This window comes from Dufourea novaeangliae, unplaced genomic scaffold (assembly GCF_001272555.1).
Source record: "Dufourea novaeangliae isolate 0120121106 unplaced genomic scaffold, ASM127255v1 scaffold355, whole genome shotgun sequence".
Lineage (NCBI taxonomy): Eukaryota > Metazoa > Arthropoda > Insecta > Hymenoptera > Halictidae > Dufourea > Dufourea novaeangliae.
The window spans coordinates 125,461-140,746 of record NW_015374251.1 but is presented as its reverse complement, the minus strand read 5'-3'; the positions used below and the strand labels follow the sequence as shown (position 1 = coordinate 140,746).

The 15,286-nt window shown below is 45.9% G+C and overlaps 3 protein-coding genes across 3 annotated transcripts; 2 read left to right on the top strand and 1 right to left on the bottom strand.

Annotated features, from left to right (window-relative positions):
• Positions 1-4,743: 4,743 nt before the first annotated feature.
• LOC107192533 (probable glutamate receptor) lies at positions 4,744-6,574 on the top strand. The gene is made up of 6 exons (XM_015581816.1): positions 4,744-4,992; positions 5,070-5,311; positions 5,380-5,588; positions 5,875-6,149; positions 6,238-6,432; positions 6,493-6,574. The coding sequence occupies exons 1-6, from the start codon at positions 4,775-4,777 to the stop codon at positions 6,548-6,550; spliced, it is 1,197 nt and encodes a 398-aa protein (XP_015437302.1). The 5' UTR covers positions 4,744-4,774; the 3' UTR covers positions 6,551-6,574.
• Positions 6,575-6,593: 19 nt separating this feature from the next.
• Positions 6,594-7,619, bottom strand: LOC107192534 (dynactin subunit 5). The gene is made up of 4 exons (XM_015581817.1): positions 7,418-7,619; positions 7,154-7,341; positions 6,953-7,064; positions 6,594-6,861 (listed from the first exon to the last, which is right to left on the bottom strand). Exons 1-4 carry the CDS (start codon positions 7,463-7,465, stop codon positions 6,664-6,666), a joined length of 546 nt encoding a protein of 181 aa, XP_015437303.1. The 5' UTR covers positions 7,466-7,619; the 3' UTR covers positions 6,594-6,663.
• Positions 7,620-8,089: 470 nt separating this feature from the next.
• Positions 8,090-15,008, top strand: LOC107192517 (protein PTHB1). Its single transcript, XM_015581796.1, has 11 exons — positions 8,090-8,364; positions 8,432-8,520; positions 9,063-9,327; positions 9,424-9,791; positions 10,166-10,296; positions 11,034-11,211; positions 12,211-12,462; positions 13,441-13,736; positions 13,993-14,166; positions 14,549-14,686; positions 14,778-15,008. The coding sequence occupies exons 1-11, from the start codon at positions 8,090-8,092 to the stop codon at positions 15,006-15,008; spliced, it is 2,397 nt and encodes a 798-aa protein (XP_015437282.1).
• Positions 15,009-15,286: the final 278 nt, after the last annotated feature.

Sequence of the window (15,286 nt, the reverse complement as noted above, 5' to 3'; positions counted from 1 at the left end):
ATTATTATCGCACAAGTATTGCAAAAAGGAAAAATGCAACATTTTCAATAAAAAAGATGCTAGAAACAATATTACGTCTACCGGAAAGTTCTGCCCGTTTTTGAATTAAAGGAAAACACCACATTTATTAATATTCACTGAACAATATAATGATTTCATTCGCTCAGCGAGTGCAAACGAACACGTTCGAATGTGTTCAAACTTGAGACGACATTATCGGACAGAACTTTCCGGAAGACCTAATACAATATACTTTTCCATGCACCGTGTTAAATTAGATAAAACCTTGTAAAAAGCAGGAAGGCAGTTTTTTTCCTAGGTCGTTACTTCAAGATCGTGAAAAAAAAAAAAAAAAAAAAAAAAAAAAAAAAAGAGTTAACTGAATATCGCCCCTGGGGCAGACCACATAGAGGTGCGAGATGGCCCGAAATTGAACGAGTCTACTTTCGTTTCGAACGGTCGTTCGAATTGCCTACATGGAGGGAACACGAGGGGTGGGGGGCTTCGAGGAAAATATTAAAAGTGTTTTCGCAGGTGGAAGAGAACGGATCAGCGGACAAAAACGAGACGCGAACGACGCAGCGTGAGCGAGTCACTATACCGTCCGTAAGCTTTCCCGCAAATCTGGTAATCTCCGAGCACGCGTAGCGCATCGGCACGACACACTCTTGACTTTCCTTCGGCGTTGGCTGCTGCGGGTCTCCTCCTTCTCCACCGTCCCCGATCGCGGACGAACGACCTAACGATGATAAGACATCGGTGGGCTCGACGCACGTGTCAATCACCAACTCGTCACGCGATACGCCGATGCGAGTCTTTCGCAAGGTCGGCATTTCCCCTCCCTCCCCACACGCCCACACCTCGCGATGCCTTGTCGTCGTGTCGACAGGTATCAGCCTCCCCGAATTTCACGCTCTTTTTCAACGTTTCCACGCGTCCCGCAAGTATCTCGTGACTGTTCGAAAGCGTCGATAGCCAACGGCGATAATCGTATTCCGAACGCGATACGATCATCGATCGATATTATCCACTGATTCGACGTATCAGTCTAGTCTAGTTTTATAAAAAATCTGCTTTTATAAAAAAAGTATTCGTACACCCTTTAACACGGAACAACTCCTTCAAAACTGGACTGTTTCTTTTGGTAATTAATTTTATTTAAAATGAATTAACAATTTTTTTAAGATTTCTGTTTCTTTGTGTGTTTGTCACGTACTTTATTATGCTAGACAGATTATATCTACTATAGTTATTAACTTATTATATATACTTATAGTTACAGACAATCGCACAAAAAAAAAAACAGAAATCTGGAATAATTGAAATTCATTTTAAATAAAATGAAATAACAAAAGAAATGGTTTAGAAGGTGGAATGGGACGAAGGTTTGGAACGTGGGGCCCGAGGCTACAGCCCCCCGTAGATCCTCTTTGATTCGGCGTTGATTTGCCCTCCTCTAAAGTTTAAAAAGTGTGACTGAAGGAACTCCGGTTCTGAGGTCCAGATATAATGTGTATATGTATGTATATCTAGCTCACCTTGTCGAACCGGCGAACAACACAATTCGAATGGTTTCTCGCGCGGCGAGCAGACATCTCGAGGCACATACCCAACCTTGCCGTCGATCGTTTTATCGATCGGCCCGTGCATGCAACACGCCCGCCGGGCTGTTCCTCGACGTCGAAAGCGTTTTTCGTACGAACCTATACCTACCTAGACATCTGTAATTTGCTCGCGACTAAGAATTACCGCGACGACGCAACGGGAAAAAGTAATTTCCAAACGAACCCACCAGTCGACGAGTAATTTCGAATGTACGGCGAACCGTTATTTTCGAGGGTGATAATTTGCCAGGTTTTGTCCGTCAATAACTGCTGAATCTTTTAGAACGTCAGATTTGCGCCTTCGAACAGGTACTTTCCAATTGCCATTCGGCGGCGTATAGAATCTAGGGTGAGTCCTAACGGACTCAAAATTCGTTCGGGAACACGTCGAATCCATTTCGTCGACGATGTTCGTCACGAGGATTTTCGCTTGGTGGTTGATTCTCGTCGATCTAACGATGCTAACGCACGGCGATTCATTCGACACCTCATTCCTGCGACTCGTAAACGACGCGATTAACGTTCTGTTTCCGTCGACAAGAATATCGGCGCATCTCTGCCGGATCGACGAACGTAAGAAACTCGGACGAACGCAGTCCCGTGATTGCGTAACCGTCCGTCACTCAACGACACATGAGGCGCGCGTGGGCGGCCACTTAATGTGGCTCCCGCAAATTTTTCGTAATTGTAGATTTAGTTGAAAAAAATTCTAGACTATTCTTAACGACTTCGGCTTTCGATTGCTACCAAAAATCGCAAGGTTGATGATCAAATTATTGAAATGGAAACGTTATGACAAATTCCGTTTGACACGAGCCTTACGGAACTGTAGTTGATTTTCATGAAAAATTAGGGGTTATAAATTTTTTTACGGAGATTATGACGGCACAGGGGGTGCGATCAGCCTGTCCAAAGAGATGTCGCGAAGTGGTGTGATCCACGACATCCGTCGAGACTCGAGGGTGGATTTCGAGGGTGGATTGCGAGATTCGACGGATCACCGATTATTACGAATACTGGATTTGGACTGCGACCACGCTATCTCGTTGTTGCGAACGGTGCGTTGGAAATGTCGCCGGTTACGTTCGTGATCGGTATCTGTCGCCCGTTTGAAACGTTGTTTCTTGTTCGCAGGCGAACGAAACCGGAATGTTCACCGCGCCGAACAAGTGGCTTCTCTTCCTAGATCGCCGAGCCTTCGGCCAGCAGACACCGGCAAACCCAGCGACAGGTCCAGATCGGTCGATCGAGGACGAAGTGTCGCATATATTTCGCGACGCGAACGTACTTCCGGACAGCGAAGTGTTTCTGGCTAGACGATTGCGAGACAATTTCACGGACATATACTCGATCTACAAACCGAGCCCCACCGGCGAGTTGATATTCGAGGATCGTGGGAATTGGACAACCGATCGTGGCCTACAACCGAACAATCGAATTCCCGTCTCGCGGCGCAGACGGGATCTTCGAGGAACGCATCTGAGATCCTGCCTCGTGGTACTTACGCAACAACAACAGAAATATGTGAAACAAACGATTACGATTCGTTCCCTGCCGATCGATCAAACGCGATTGAAACGTTCCGATAAGATAACGAACCTCTGGGAAATCGGATAAACATTGTTTCAAATTTTTCGATCGTTCACCAGCCGAAAGAGAATGTAATTCACGTGTCAAATAGCTGCCGCCACCGCCGAATGTGATCGATTTACGGGCGTGGATCGCGCGGCGATAAATCAGGAGTGCATTTCTGTTCGTAGATGACGGACCCTGATACGATCAACCACTTAACTGATTACGAAAACAAGCATATAGATCCAATAACGAAGGCCAATTATCCGTGGATATTGACGATGGTGGCCCGAATGAACGCGACGTGAGTTTTCTTTCTCTTCATAGGTAATCCCGTCTTTCTTTGACGGACGATGTACGACACTTCTATGATTCACAAGGGAAAGACACGGTAGTGGTAATCACTTTTAGGACGGCACTATGTGGAAGTTATAGTACACATATGGTATTACGAAATCGTAATGGGTTTCTTCAGAATGAGCCTTGGTTTTCGAGATATTTTGGTTTGAAGTTTTGCATGTATCAGTAGTCTGGTTATATAAAACGCGTCGGCGAGAAAGTGTCATAGCTACGACGGTAGAGTATCTGCTTACCACGATACGAACTCGGGTTCGAATCCAAAGAGACGTATAAAATTTTTTTTCTTACCCTTTTTTCCCTCTGTTGTCTTCTTTTCTTTCTTCCTCCTTATTTTAGTGTTTTGTACCGTTTTACCGAATTTTAAGATTGAAAACGCATTTACAAGAGTGTTTTCATATTTGTGTACTGCAAAAATATTTTTCTGTGTGAATTCTTCATGCCTCGAATTTCAACGCCTGCGATTGTCCAGTAGAATTGAGGTGATAGTTAGGGTAACTATGCAATTGTACATTTCATTCGCAATTTCTGTAATTGTCTGTGCAATTTTCGTAGACGGCGATTGCAACGTGTAATTGTTCGTTTTTAACATAATCTTCACACATCTTCCAGGCACTCCACATATCTATCTAGACTTCGCGAAAACTATTTCCACTCACTATTCACTTTTGTATCTGAAAATATCTTTCGTTATGTTACTCTCACGACAAATCGAAGCAAACTAACGCCCGACAACAAAAATCATTCTGAACAGGTATTCGACCATTCTTTTAAGCAGGTATAAGACTATCCTTTACGGCTGAATGTGACCCTTACCCTAAATATTACCTCAATTCTGCTCGATAATCGCATACGTTGAAACTTTCGAGACAAAATTCATACAGAAAAATATTTTTGCAGTACACAAACATGAAAACACTCTTATAAATAAATTTCAATCTTGAAATTTGTGTAGGATAGTACAAAATATTTAGTATATAATATCTAATATTAAAACAAGAATAAAGAAAAAAAAAAAAACAAACAACTTTTCTTTCTTGGATTTGAACCTGGATCCGCAGCGTGGTAAACAGGTACTCTACCATGGTAGCCATGACATTTTCTCGATGACACTTTTTATGTAAACAGACTACTTGATACATGTAAAACTTCGAACCAAAATATCTCGAAAACCAAGGCCCATTCTGAAGAAATCCACGAAGGTTTTGTAATACTATATCGTGTACTATAACTTCCACATAATGCCGTTCCAAAATCGATCTCCACAACCTTGCCTTTCCCTTGTCAGAATAAGTTTTCGCATAACCGACACCTGGGGATATCGCGACGAGAACGGTTCGTGGAGCGGAATGACCGGGATGTTGCAACGTCGAGAGATCGACATAGGAGGCACCGGGACGTTCTTCGTTAAAGAGCGACTTCCGGTTCTCGATTACGTGCAACTATACACACGAACACGGTAAGACGTACATTCGTGTCTGCGCGTAAATGCCACGAAAGCCAACGGATGCTCGTAAACGAACAATCGTTTTACAGATCTCTATTCATATTCCGTCAACCTTTGTTGTCGACCGTGAGCAACATCTTCACGTTGCCGTTTCACCGTTCCGTCTGGCTCGCGCTGGGTGTGTTTCTACTGTTGGTCGTAGTACTGCTGTATTTCTCCTCGAAATGGGAGTATCGTCGGGGCACTTCGGAATATTGGGAATCGTTGAATCCGGCGGAACAGACGCTCAGCGACAACGTGATGGTCGTGCTCGGGGCGATGGCTCAACAAGGTAGGCCCCGATAACGTGGAATAAAACTGGGTTGGTTGTGACTCTATCTGCGGGTACCGAAACGACAGGGTATTACTACGAGCCGTACAGGGTTCCGCCTCGAATCGTCACCTTGATGCTTCTGCTTGCCGCGTTGAGCTTGTATGCGTCTTACACGGCCAACATCGTCGCTCTACTTCAATCGACCAGCAACTCTATCAAGACCCCGGCCGATCTGTTGGCCAGCCCGCTCAAACTGGGCGCGCAGGACGTCATCTACAATCGGTATTACTTTACGGTACGGACCACGTATCGTTGCGCTTTAACATTCCATCGACCGAGTTCCAACCAGGGACTTCTCCCAAAACGGTATTATACCGGTATTTTGCGATTGTACCTCAGCTCTATATATCCCTATATAAGCCCTACTCTTATAGAAACCGAAAAAAATACCGGTATTTATTTCGGTTTCGGTACAGCTTTGATGGCATAATACCGGTATCAAAATCATACAGGTTTAAAGTCCCTGGTTTCAACCGATCATCCGAGTAATCTCTTTTCCCTTGTCCCATTCGACAGTGCAGCAGTTCCAAGATCCGGTCCGGAGAGCCATCGTCGACCAAAAGATCCAGCCGAAGGGGAACAAGGATTCCTGGATGACCATACAAGAGGGGGTGCACCGAATGAGGACCGAACTGTTCGCGATCCACGCCGAGCGAGGCACTGCTTACAAGATCATGCAAGAAACGTTCCTCGAGGAGGAGAAGTGTGGGATCACGGAGATCAACATTCTGAACATTTTGGATCCACTGATGGTCATCCAAAGGAAATCGCCGTACAAGGAAATCGTCAGGAACGCGTGAGCCCCGTTGGATGAACAGCATCGGCCGCTCCCCCGCTCGATATTCGATGACTCGGTATATACACCGTCTCGTTATGGTTTTCAGAGCCCTTCGGATGCACGAGACCGGGTTAAAGTACCGGGAGGAGTATCGGTTGTATACAGAGAGGCCGCAATGTCAGGGGCAGACTGGTTTCATCAGCATCGGGTTCACCGAATGTTACTTCGCGTTAGTCTCGATGGGTTACGGGGCCCTTTTCAGTCTGGCCGTGTTCACGCTCGAGCTGCTCTGGCAGAAAAAGTACGATCGACGCGAACCAACCGCGTCGATGCTGGTGTTTGATCCATGATTGTTTCGCAGACGGCCGTTATTGACGAAAGCGAACGACGGGAGGAAACCGATCGTTGTCGATAAATGAATGGACATACTGACCAAGCGGCGTCTGATCGAATGCAACGAAGAACGAGTAGAAAATGTAATAGATAAAGAAGCTTCTGTGTACAGGGTATGTATACGCAAAAGTCGACGAGGTTAACCGTGCGACGGCAGAAAGTGCTGGTAATAATTCTTGGTGAATTCCAGCATCAGATCGAGCGTACAATCGGGCAGATCCTCGACGCATTTCGCGGGGCTCCCGGCGACCCGAGTGAACGACGGTACTATGGTCTCTGGCGGTACCACGGCGCCGTCTTCGATGTAGCAACAATCCTTCAGGATGCACCTCCTTCCCTGGAACAAAAAAAATTCGCACAACGCGCGTTACAACCACTCTGGGCAAACTAAAGGTAGCTTTAAATAAAATGATTTCGAGCATACGTACGATCACTGCATCTTTTCCTATGTATATGTAAGATCCGACGATCGCTGCGTTTACCACGGCGCGTTCTCCAACGAACACGTGGTCCCCCATCGTCAATGGGAAGAAGGCAACGCTAAAAAAACGAAAAGTACGGATGATTCGATCGTTGTCGTGGAACCGACACGTTCGACGGTTCCGTAATGTCGCTCGACAACTACTGACCCTTTGCTGAACTTTTTGAACGGCGGCCTTATGATGGCGTTCTTGCTGATTATGCAGTAACGTCCCGTTCGAACGTTCGCCAGATCGCCCCTGATAATAGCGTCCGACTGAACGATCACTTTCCCGTGCAAAACGATATTCTGCGAGCCGCAGAGAACGGTCTGTCTGCTGACCTTGTTCCCGGACGCCTAAAACATTGGAGAGAAAGAGAGGTTAGGTCGACATCGCGTCGTAACATTGTGTATCAATATCTGTTCTTCTTACCGTCTCGACGTATTCCGCTTTGCTGTAGTAAATGTCCTGAGGCTCCATGGCGATTCAGGATCGAGACAATTGTCTCGAACGAATCCCAAAAACCAACCGAATCAGTTAAAGGGAAACCTTAAAACGATCCTCCCTCCTGTTTTTGGAACGTTTTCCTTCTGTCACTACTGGTCACTGTGTCCCACCCCTTCGGTGCGCTGCCAGTATCGACACGCGCGAAACTGAACACTTCCGCCATCTACACTGCGGCGACGGTAACTGGTGGACTCGGCCGCGGCGGTAAATTCAAATCGAGCTCCACGCGACCGCCACTTTCACGTCGTGTTTTCACGCCGTACACGGTGAGTACGCACGTGTAAATACATACGTTGTGCTCGATGAGAACAGCGGTTCGAACCGGTCGTGCAAAAAAACTATGTAAAACCGGTGATTCGTTCGAGGAACACACAGTTCACAATCCCAATAGGATTGAACACGTGTAACTGAACCAACACGACGGCGGCGACTCGATGTTTTGAAGTCGCGACGCTATGGCAACGAAGGGCAGTGAAACCGAACCCTGGCAAGGTAAGTCCATAGTGAGAAGCCGATTTTTCTCAAGCTGGTGTATATATAGAGCAATCGTGCGCGTTGGTCAAGCGATTTTCACAGAGTTCCTTGTCGAGATCGGTAATGTCGTTGTTCAAGACCAAAGAGTGGTGGCGTACAGTATGCGGGGCCCAAGAAACTTTCGACGGACGGTGTCTGCTGGTGACACCGTTGTTCGGCGAGGAGAAAAAGGACGCGATCGTGGTGGGCAGCCACGATGGTTATTTGAGAATCTACAGTCCTTCTTCGCAGTGGATCGAGGAGACGAGATCGCCGAGCGGGTATAAATCGACGGACACGATGCTTGAAACGCAAATCGGTGACTGCATCGTTGACATTAAAGCCGGGAAATTTGTATCGTGAGTACAGAGCGCGAGGCACTCCGGGAAAACGAACGAACCGGTGAATCGAGTTGTTTTGTTGCAGGGGCTCGCAGGACCTTCGACTGGCGATATTGACGTCCTCGAAGCTGCTGGTGTACAACGCGATTTTGATTGACGGTTCCACGGAATACGGTTTGTCGCTCGATTACTCGACAGCAGAGTTGGGGAAAATGTAATCTAGTTACAAAATCGAAATTGCAACTATTTATTTATTTAATTATTTCACGGATATAAACTCAGTATACATACATAACAATCCATGAAAATAAGATTAGAAACAGTTACTTCAATATATTATACAGTATGGAATTAATCGTGATAGGAAATTTTTAATAAAATATTGACTAAGAATGCCTTAAAAAGTATTTAATAGAGCCACTGGAAAAGTCAATCAGATCCGTGAATTTAGGGGCTGATTTCAGGACAATTACAATTACATTGTAATTTTTATGGTATAGTATTTTGTAGTTAGATTACGTTTTGCCCAACTCTGCTCGACAGGACGAGGCAAGACGATCGAGAAACGGGTTCCACCGTTGAGGAGCTCGAGGCGGCTTTCTCGAGCGACGCAGGTCCTTTCTGTTCCCCGTCGGACGGTTTCGCGATCGTACAGCCACGACACATCCTATTGCCAATCTGTCCATTGATTCCATAAACGTCGTCGATTCCGACAGGAGATCGCTGCGATTTGAAAGTCGCTTACGAGCATTCGTTGCCGAGACATCCGGCGTCTCTGACGACGGGTCCGTTCGGTGGAGTACGGGGTCGGGATTTCCTTTGCGTGCAGTGCTTGGACGGCACGCTTTTCTTCTACGAGCAGGAAGTGTTTGTGTTCAGCCAGGTTCTCAAGAATCGATTACTGCCCGAACCGATCGTCTACATTGCGCGGAACGATTTATTCGTTACTGCTAGCACCTCGTGGTTCCTCGAGTGTTACAGGTACGATTATCGGTTTGTCAACGATTTTTTCCGATCGATCGGTAATGTCGATAACGACAAAATGTAACGACGAAACCTTTAACGTCCGATTCGTAGGTATCAGAGCATGGCGGAATCTGTACGAATCAAAGAGAGACGCGAAAGCAATGTCGACGCAGTTGACAATGACGACGACAACCATGAAGAGGAAGTTGAAGAACAACAGCTACATCATCATCATCATCGGCAACGACAATGGCAACGGGAACGGCGTCCTATACCCGCCGATAGCCACGAACCTGACTGGAGATACAATATTGGCGAGGCGATTCTGGACATTCAAGCTGTCACGTTGAGCAGCTTCGAGGCTGGTATCGTGGTTCTAGGGGAACGGCACCTTTACTGTTTGAAGGACAACTGCACGTCGGTCAAATACGCCAAGAGACTGGAGTACAAACCGCTCTGCTTTCGAGCTTACGTTATCGGTAATCGAAACGGAGTTAACGGAGGGTTACCCTTACCCCTCAATGGTGAATTGTTGACGGTGATTTAAGCGTGTTGGTGAGTTAATATTGTCGATCAAATCGTGTCGGAGAAAGGTAAGGGTAACCCGTTAACGAACGTCCCCATTCAGTTGCGATCTGCACTGGATCCAAGGCTATTCCTGGGTTGTTGGTCACCCGGGTGCAAAAACAATATGGTCGGCCTTATTAATTTAATATTATTTAATTACTGCTGTGTTTACTATTATGCGGGACCATCTTTTGCACCCCCGCCAGGAACGGCCCTGGGTGGATCGGTCGCAATGAACGGGGATTAGGGGAAGTCCTGCAACGTTAATTGGCCACGTAACTTTCAGAGCCGGATGGAAAGTTGATGGTGCTCGTAATCGCCGACACGAGCACGCTCATGATTTACGAAGGCACGAGGCTCAAATGGTCGGCGCAGTTGCCTTTTGCTCCGGTCACCGTCGCGAGGGCTCAGCTTCAGGTAATCCGATCTCGATTCCGCGAATCCTGTATTTTTCCGGAAAGAAGAATCAAGACCGCCGCGGCGTATGCTTCGAAAGGGTTGAAACGGGAGACGAGACGAAATGCTAACTCGAACGAACGAACGACGCCGGCAATTATCGTTCCGTCGTTATCTGCTCGTTATCGTCGCGCACAAGCGTCGAGCAAGGTTGCCCCGATGTTGTTTTTCCGGGAGATAGAGCAACTAACTGCCGGTTATTAATTGGCTCGATACCGAGAAAAACGGCAACGATTCGTCTCGCGCAGAAACGCGTCGCTGCGCCGAGTATATACGTGTAGAGTAACAGACCCGATTACTGAACAATTAAGAAGACAATTTCCAGAATTTTTGCATTAAGTGACCGATAACATAAGTTTTTATTTGTATTTATTATTATTTAACATGTTTGATCGAAGAGAAAATTTGTTGTAAATTTCTGAATCTTTACTTTCGTTTGTAAATTAAGTAGTTACGAAAATACAGCTCGGATGCTATTATTGTCACCCGTAACAGTACAGACATACCACTTACTACCACCTAACCAAATACCGTCACCTCATATACTCTACATTCTGTCACCTTTTTAGGTTAGGTTGTATAACTTCACTACCGTTTTATTTGGTATTTTAAATAAAACAGTTTACGATGTCAGTAATTTCGTAGGTGATAGTAAAAGGGTCTTTTACCCTATAACGAGGATCTTTGGATGCTTTCAGCACCTGGACGGCGCGATAATGGCGTTGTCCGAGGAAGGCCGATTGGAGGCTTGCTACCTGGGATCGGAACCGGGTTTGTTCATCGCGCCGCCTCTACATTCGAGGCGGTACGATTACGCGGCCGCGGAACAGCAGCTCGCGGATCTGCGAGCGCTTCTAAAGCGCAAGAAATCCTCGGGTGAGTCGCGCGTTAGATAATAGCCCAGTCAAATAAGGATTGTTCTGCGGAATATTTCCTATCAAGCTGCATTTTGGTATGGACCTTTATTTCCTTGTTTTAAACAACGTATCAAAAGTCCCTATCGATGCGACTCCTGCTAAGAATTTCACAGAGGTCAAACGCAAAAAAACACCGTTTTTCGCAAATATCTCGTTGTCTGTCAGTTCTACGACAAGAATAGTTATTATCAAATTTGTAGATCAGGGAATATTCCACGTAAAAGGTTCAGTAAAGTTTTTCGTGGGAGTAACCTTTAGCATACATGACGGCTTACAAAGTTACAACCATCATATTTCTAAGAAATAATCCATTCCTTTTCGCGCCACTCTGTCAAATTTTTAGATACTTTCGACATATCATTTAAGACAACGAAATAAAGGTCCATACGAAAATGCAGTTTGATGGGAATTATTCTGCAGATTGCCCATATTTTTGTCCTATAATTTCTTGGCCTATAATCGAACGTGAAAATGATACCTAACGATTGGTAATTCGCTGAACAAGAGGACCGTGCCAACGACGCCACATTGGATGCGGAGTTGATAATCGCGGTGAACGTTTCGCCGGAGGATTCCGCTCGATCTAGCAACGGCGATCGCTCGAATCGAAATGACCAGAACGACCGCCAAGACGGCCAGAGCAACGAGGAGGACGAGAGTCGACCGTTTACATGCAGAATGGCTCACGACGCTACGCGACGTTCAAGTCTGCATCGACGTTCGCAAACCTCTGATCGCGACCGATACGTTCTGCGCTATCTCGAATCTCCGTAAGTGACGCGTATAATAAATAATTCACCGTTCAACACGTACCAAGTTTTACTATTTTTAATAGGCGTTTCTGATAGACCTTTATGACCTGAATACGAATCTACAACCGTTTCATTTTGGCACGTCTAGTTTTTGAAAAAGAATTAATTTTTTTTAAGTTTGCGTAAACCGATTCGCGGTTTTTTAGACGATCGACACTCGATCGAGACAAGGATCCATGTAGACGGGGATCTGCCGGCGATAGCGTGCGAGATCGACGTGATTGTGAGCTATAGAAGGGACACGGAGGACGGTAACTTACGAACTGTACGAAAAACGAGTCAGCTGCCGTTGAAGATGATGCTACAGAGCTGCCCGCCCGAGAACGTGACCACCTTCACGACGGTTTTGAAGGGCGACGATCATCAGCCACTCCTGGGGCTTGCCCGTCTGTTTCCTGGTAAATTCGTAGCGAATTAGTTTTGTAACGCGTTGTACCGTTCAAAATTTTTTAAAAAACCGAAACCGTTTTCGAAGAAAGTGCGTACACCAATATTTTCATATACGATTTCTTTTGGAAACTAATGTTTTTAAACAATTTTTTTCGAACGATCCAATGCTTGGTACAACGTATAACTAGTAAATACAGTACAATGGAGAAAAATTAATTTTTTTCAAAAAAAACGGAGCTATTTTTGAATTTCTTTTTTTTTGCACTTTGTTCGAAACCCATTTCGAATTTTAGGAAACTCTCAATGGTACAACGGGATACGAAATTAGTAGGAACTAGCACAACGATAATTTTGTAAGTTTTCACAAAATGGGGGCTAACTTCACGCGCATCAATCGGTGCCCGAAAGGAACAGACTGGGGGGGGGGGGCGAGTCTGCGTTCCCTCGCGTCGGCATTTTCTTTTTTTCGGTGGTTCGATGCTCGTACCGTGCCGCACCTGGCGGATTCGCAGCCGTATATTAGGTATAATCGCGGACCTACGTACGTATATCGTATAATTTACCGACGCACCGAACACGTTCGTCGGGTATTTCGTAAACTTGTTCGCTAGCGCGAGCGAAAAAGCTGTACGTACAGTAAACTCGGCTTCCACTAGGGGAAAATTCTCTAGGGGGAATTTTTTTTTTTTTCAAACACCGAAAGAAATGTTAAATCGAATGTTAATTTGACATAAATTTTAGTAATTCCCGATACGAAGTAGTAGGAGGCTCTTCCGCTAGGGGAAATAATGGCGTAAGTGTAACGGCCTCCTAACACTTGGTATCAGGAATTACTGAAATTTATCTAACATTAACATTCGATTTACAATATTTTTTTCAGTATTTAAAATAAATTTATCAAGTGGTAGGAGGCCTTGCCAGGACATCACTTTTTCCCCTAGAATTATAAGGACGCACGTCACACACGTTCGACCTGTTCGTTGCAGAATTCACCGGCGATCGAACGCAGACCGGTCAGAAACAGAACTGGACTGCTTTGGGGTTGCGTTACACGAGAAACGGTCAAGGGGTCACGATCGTATCGGGGAACGCGAGCAATCGATATCGGGTACAATCGAACGATGGATTGTCGACGACGTTGGTGGTGCGACAGCTGATCGACAGGCTTGCGGACAGAAAGTACGGGAATCTCTCGGGAACTATCGGGCAGGATCACCTTCGGCTGATGCACTCACGGATAGAGGCTCACTACAATGCTCGTCGAAAGATCGACGGGATAACGGTGGGATCGTAGGACACGGACAGATACCCAGTGTTTCGAGTCCCGAATGCTAGGTGGACTATTATTTCGTATAAAAATACAAAAAAGTTATTGATTATTTAATGGTATTAAAATTGAAATACATACTTCGAAATGCTATATCAATCTAAAATTTGACAATTATTTTTGTCCACCTAGTATATAGGATTCGAACCACTGCGCGATGATTCGATCGATATTTCCTGTCGTCGTTATACGTTTTCGTTTCCGGTGGTAGAACGCGATCGGTTTGCTGACGATCCAGCTGAGGAACATCGAGAAGAAGATGCTGCGCGCCGTTCGGGAGAGAAACACCGGATCATCGTTGTCCGACACTGGATTGCCGTTCCTCTTCGAGTCGACGTACCGCGCGATCCTCGAGCGTCTCGAGGATCTCGTCGAAGCCAGAGCGGTAATTAGCGAGCCGACCTGGCGATGTCGAAACGATTCCAGGGAAATGCATAGGGGAACTCGGGGCACTTTGATGAAACCTGACAGAATGAAACAGCAATAGTATCTCGATATCCATAAATAATTAAATTGCTCGAAACATGGCCATAAGGTAACATATAACCCAGAGAGCACATGACGTCTTGAAGACGCCTATTTTACGGCTATTTTAGTTTTCAAGGCGTCGTGTGTATTCTGGAAAACGATTTCATCTTGTGGTAATGTTTTGAACTTCCAAATGTTTATGAATATCGAGATACTATTGATGTTTCATTGTGTCCTGTTGCAACAATGTGCTCCAACTCCCCTCTACCTACATGATTACTGTCAGATGCGCGTTGCAGGAACGCGAACGGGCCGGCCACGAACTTTACTGCAGTGCCAGATTGCTGTTGCTGATACTACGGATGAACACCAACGAAGAAAAGTACGCGACTATCGAAGCTGCGATCGGCTTCGAGCCTCGACCATGCGACAAACTGGTAACTAGAAATCGTTCCTTGTAGCAATTCGCTCGTTTATAATACCGGCCTGTATAATACGCTGGTATACCATTTCTTGATTCGCGGCTAGGATTGGGAAGAGATCGCGGACGCAGCGCTGGCGACCATTCTCAGATCCGTGACGAAAAATCCAGGGACCACGGAGACGAAATCTATAACGTGGAATTCGATCACGCCGTTCGCCTCCGTCAAGGAACTGGCCAAGCTAAAGAAACGTCTGGGCCACGCGATCGAACGTCTCGACGAGGCGAAGGGATCGGACATTGCAGAGATCGAGCCGAACGATCTTGCGTCTTCTTAGCGATACATGTACTCGCAATCGAAAGGTACCAGAACTTCATCTCCGAGCCTCGTGTTCTCCAGGAATGTCGTGTCCGTTGTGGTTTCGAGCGGTGAACGATCACGGGGAAGACGGGAATTTTTACGTAAGAGCCGCGAGCCTTCTGCTACGATATACAGGATGTAACAAAAGTGTTGTAGGTCCCTGAAATGGGTCACTCGTTAGGTGATTTCGAACAAGTTTTTACTCAGCGAAAATGTTCTCCGAGGCCTTGTTAACGAGATATTAACGAAAAACGC

Coding starts and splice junctions, on each gene's coding strand:
- LOC107192533 (XM_015581816.1), top strand. CDS start 4,775: ATGCCGTTCCAAAATCGATCTCCACAACCTTGCCTTTCCCTTGTCAGA. Junction 4,993..5,069: donor CAACTATACACACGAACACG/GTAAGACGTACA, acceptor ATCGTTTTACAG/ATCTCTATTCATATTCCGTC. Junction 5,312..5,379: donor CGGGGCGATGGCTCAACAAG/GTAGGCCCCGAT, acceptor CCGAAACGACAG/GGTATTACTACGAGCCGTAC.
- LOC107192534 (XM_015581817.1), bottom strand. CDS start 7,465: ATGGAGCCTCAGGACATTTACTACAGCAAAGCGGAATACGTCGAGACG. Junction 7,342..7,417: donor AAGCGGAATACGTCGAGACG/GTAAGAAGAACA, acceptor CCAATGTTTTAG/GCGTCCGGGAACAAGGTCAG. Junction 7,065..7,153: donor TTCAAAAAGTTCAGCAAAGG/GTCAGTAGTTGT, acceptor TCGTTTTTTTAG/CGTTGCCTTCTTCCCATTGA.
- LOC107192517 (XM_015581796.1), top strand. CDS start 8,090: ATGTCGTTGTTCAAGACCAAAGAGTGGTGGCGTACAGTATGCGGGGCC. Junction 12,463..13,440: donor GCTTGCCCGTCTGTTTCCTG/GTAAATTCGTAG, acceptor TGTTCGTTGCAG/AATTCACCGGCGATCGAACG. Junction 13,737..13,992: donor GAAAGATCGACGGGATAACG/GTGGGATCGTAG, acceptor TTCCGGTGGTAG/AACGCGATCGGTTTGCTGAC.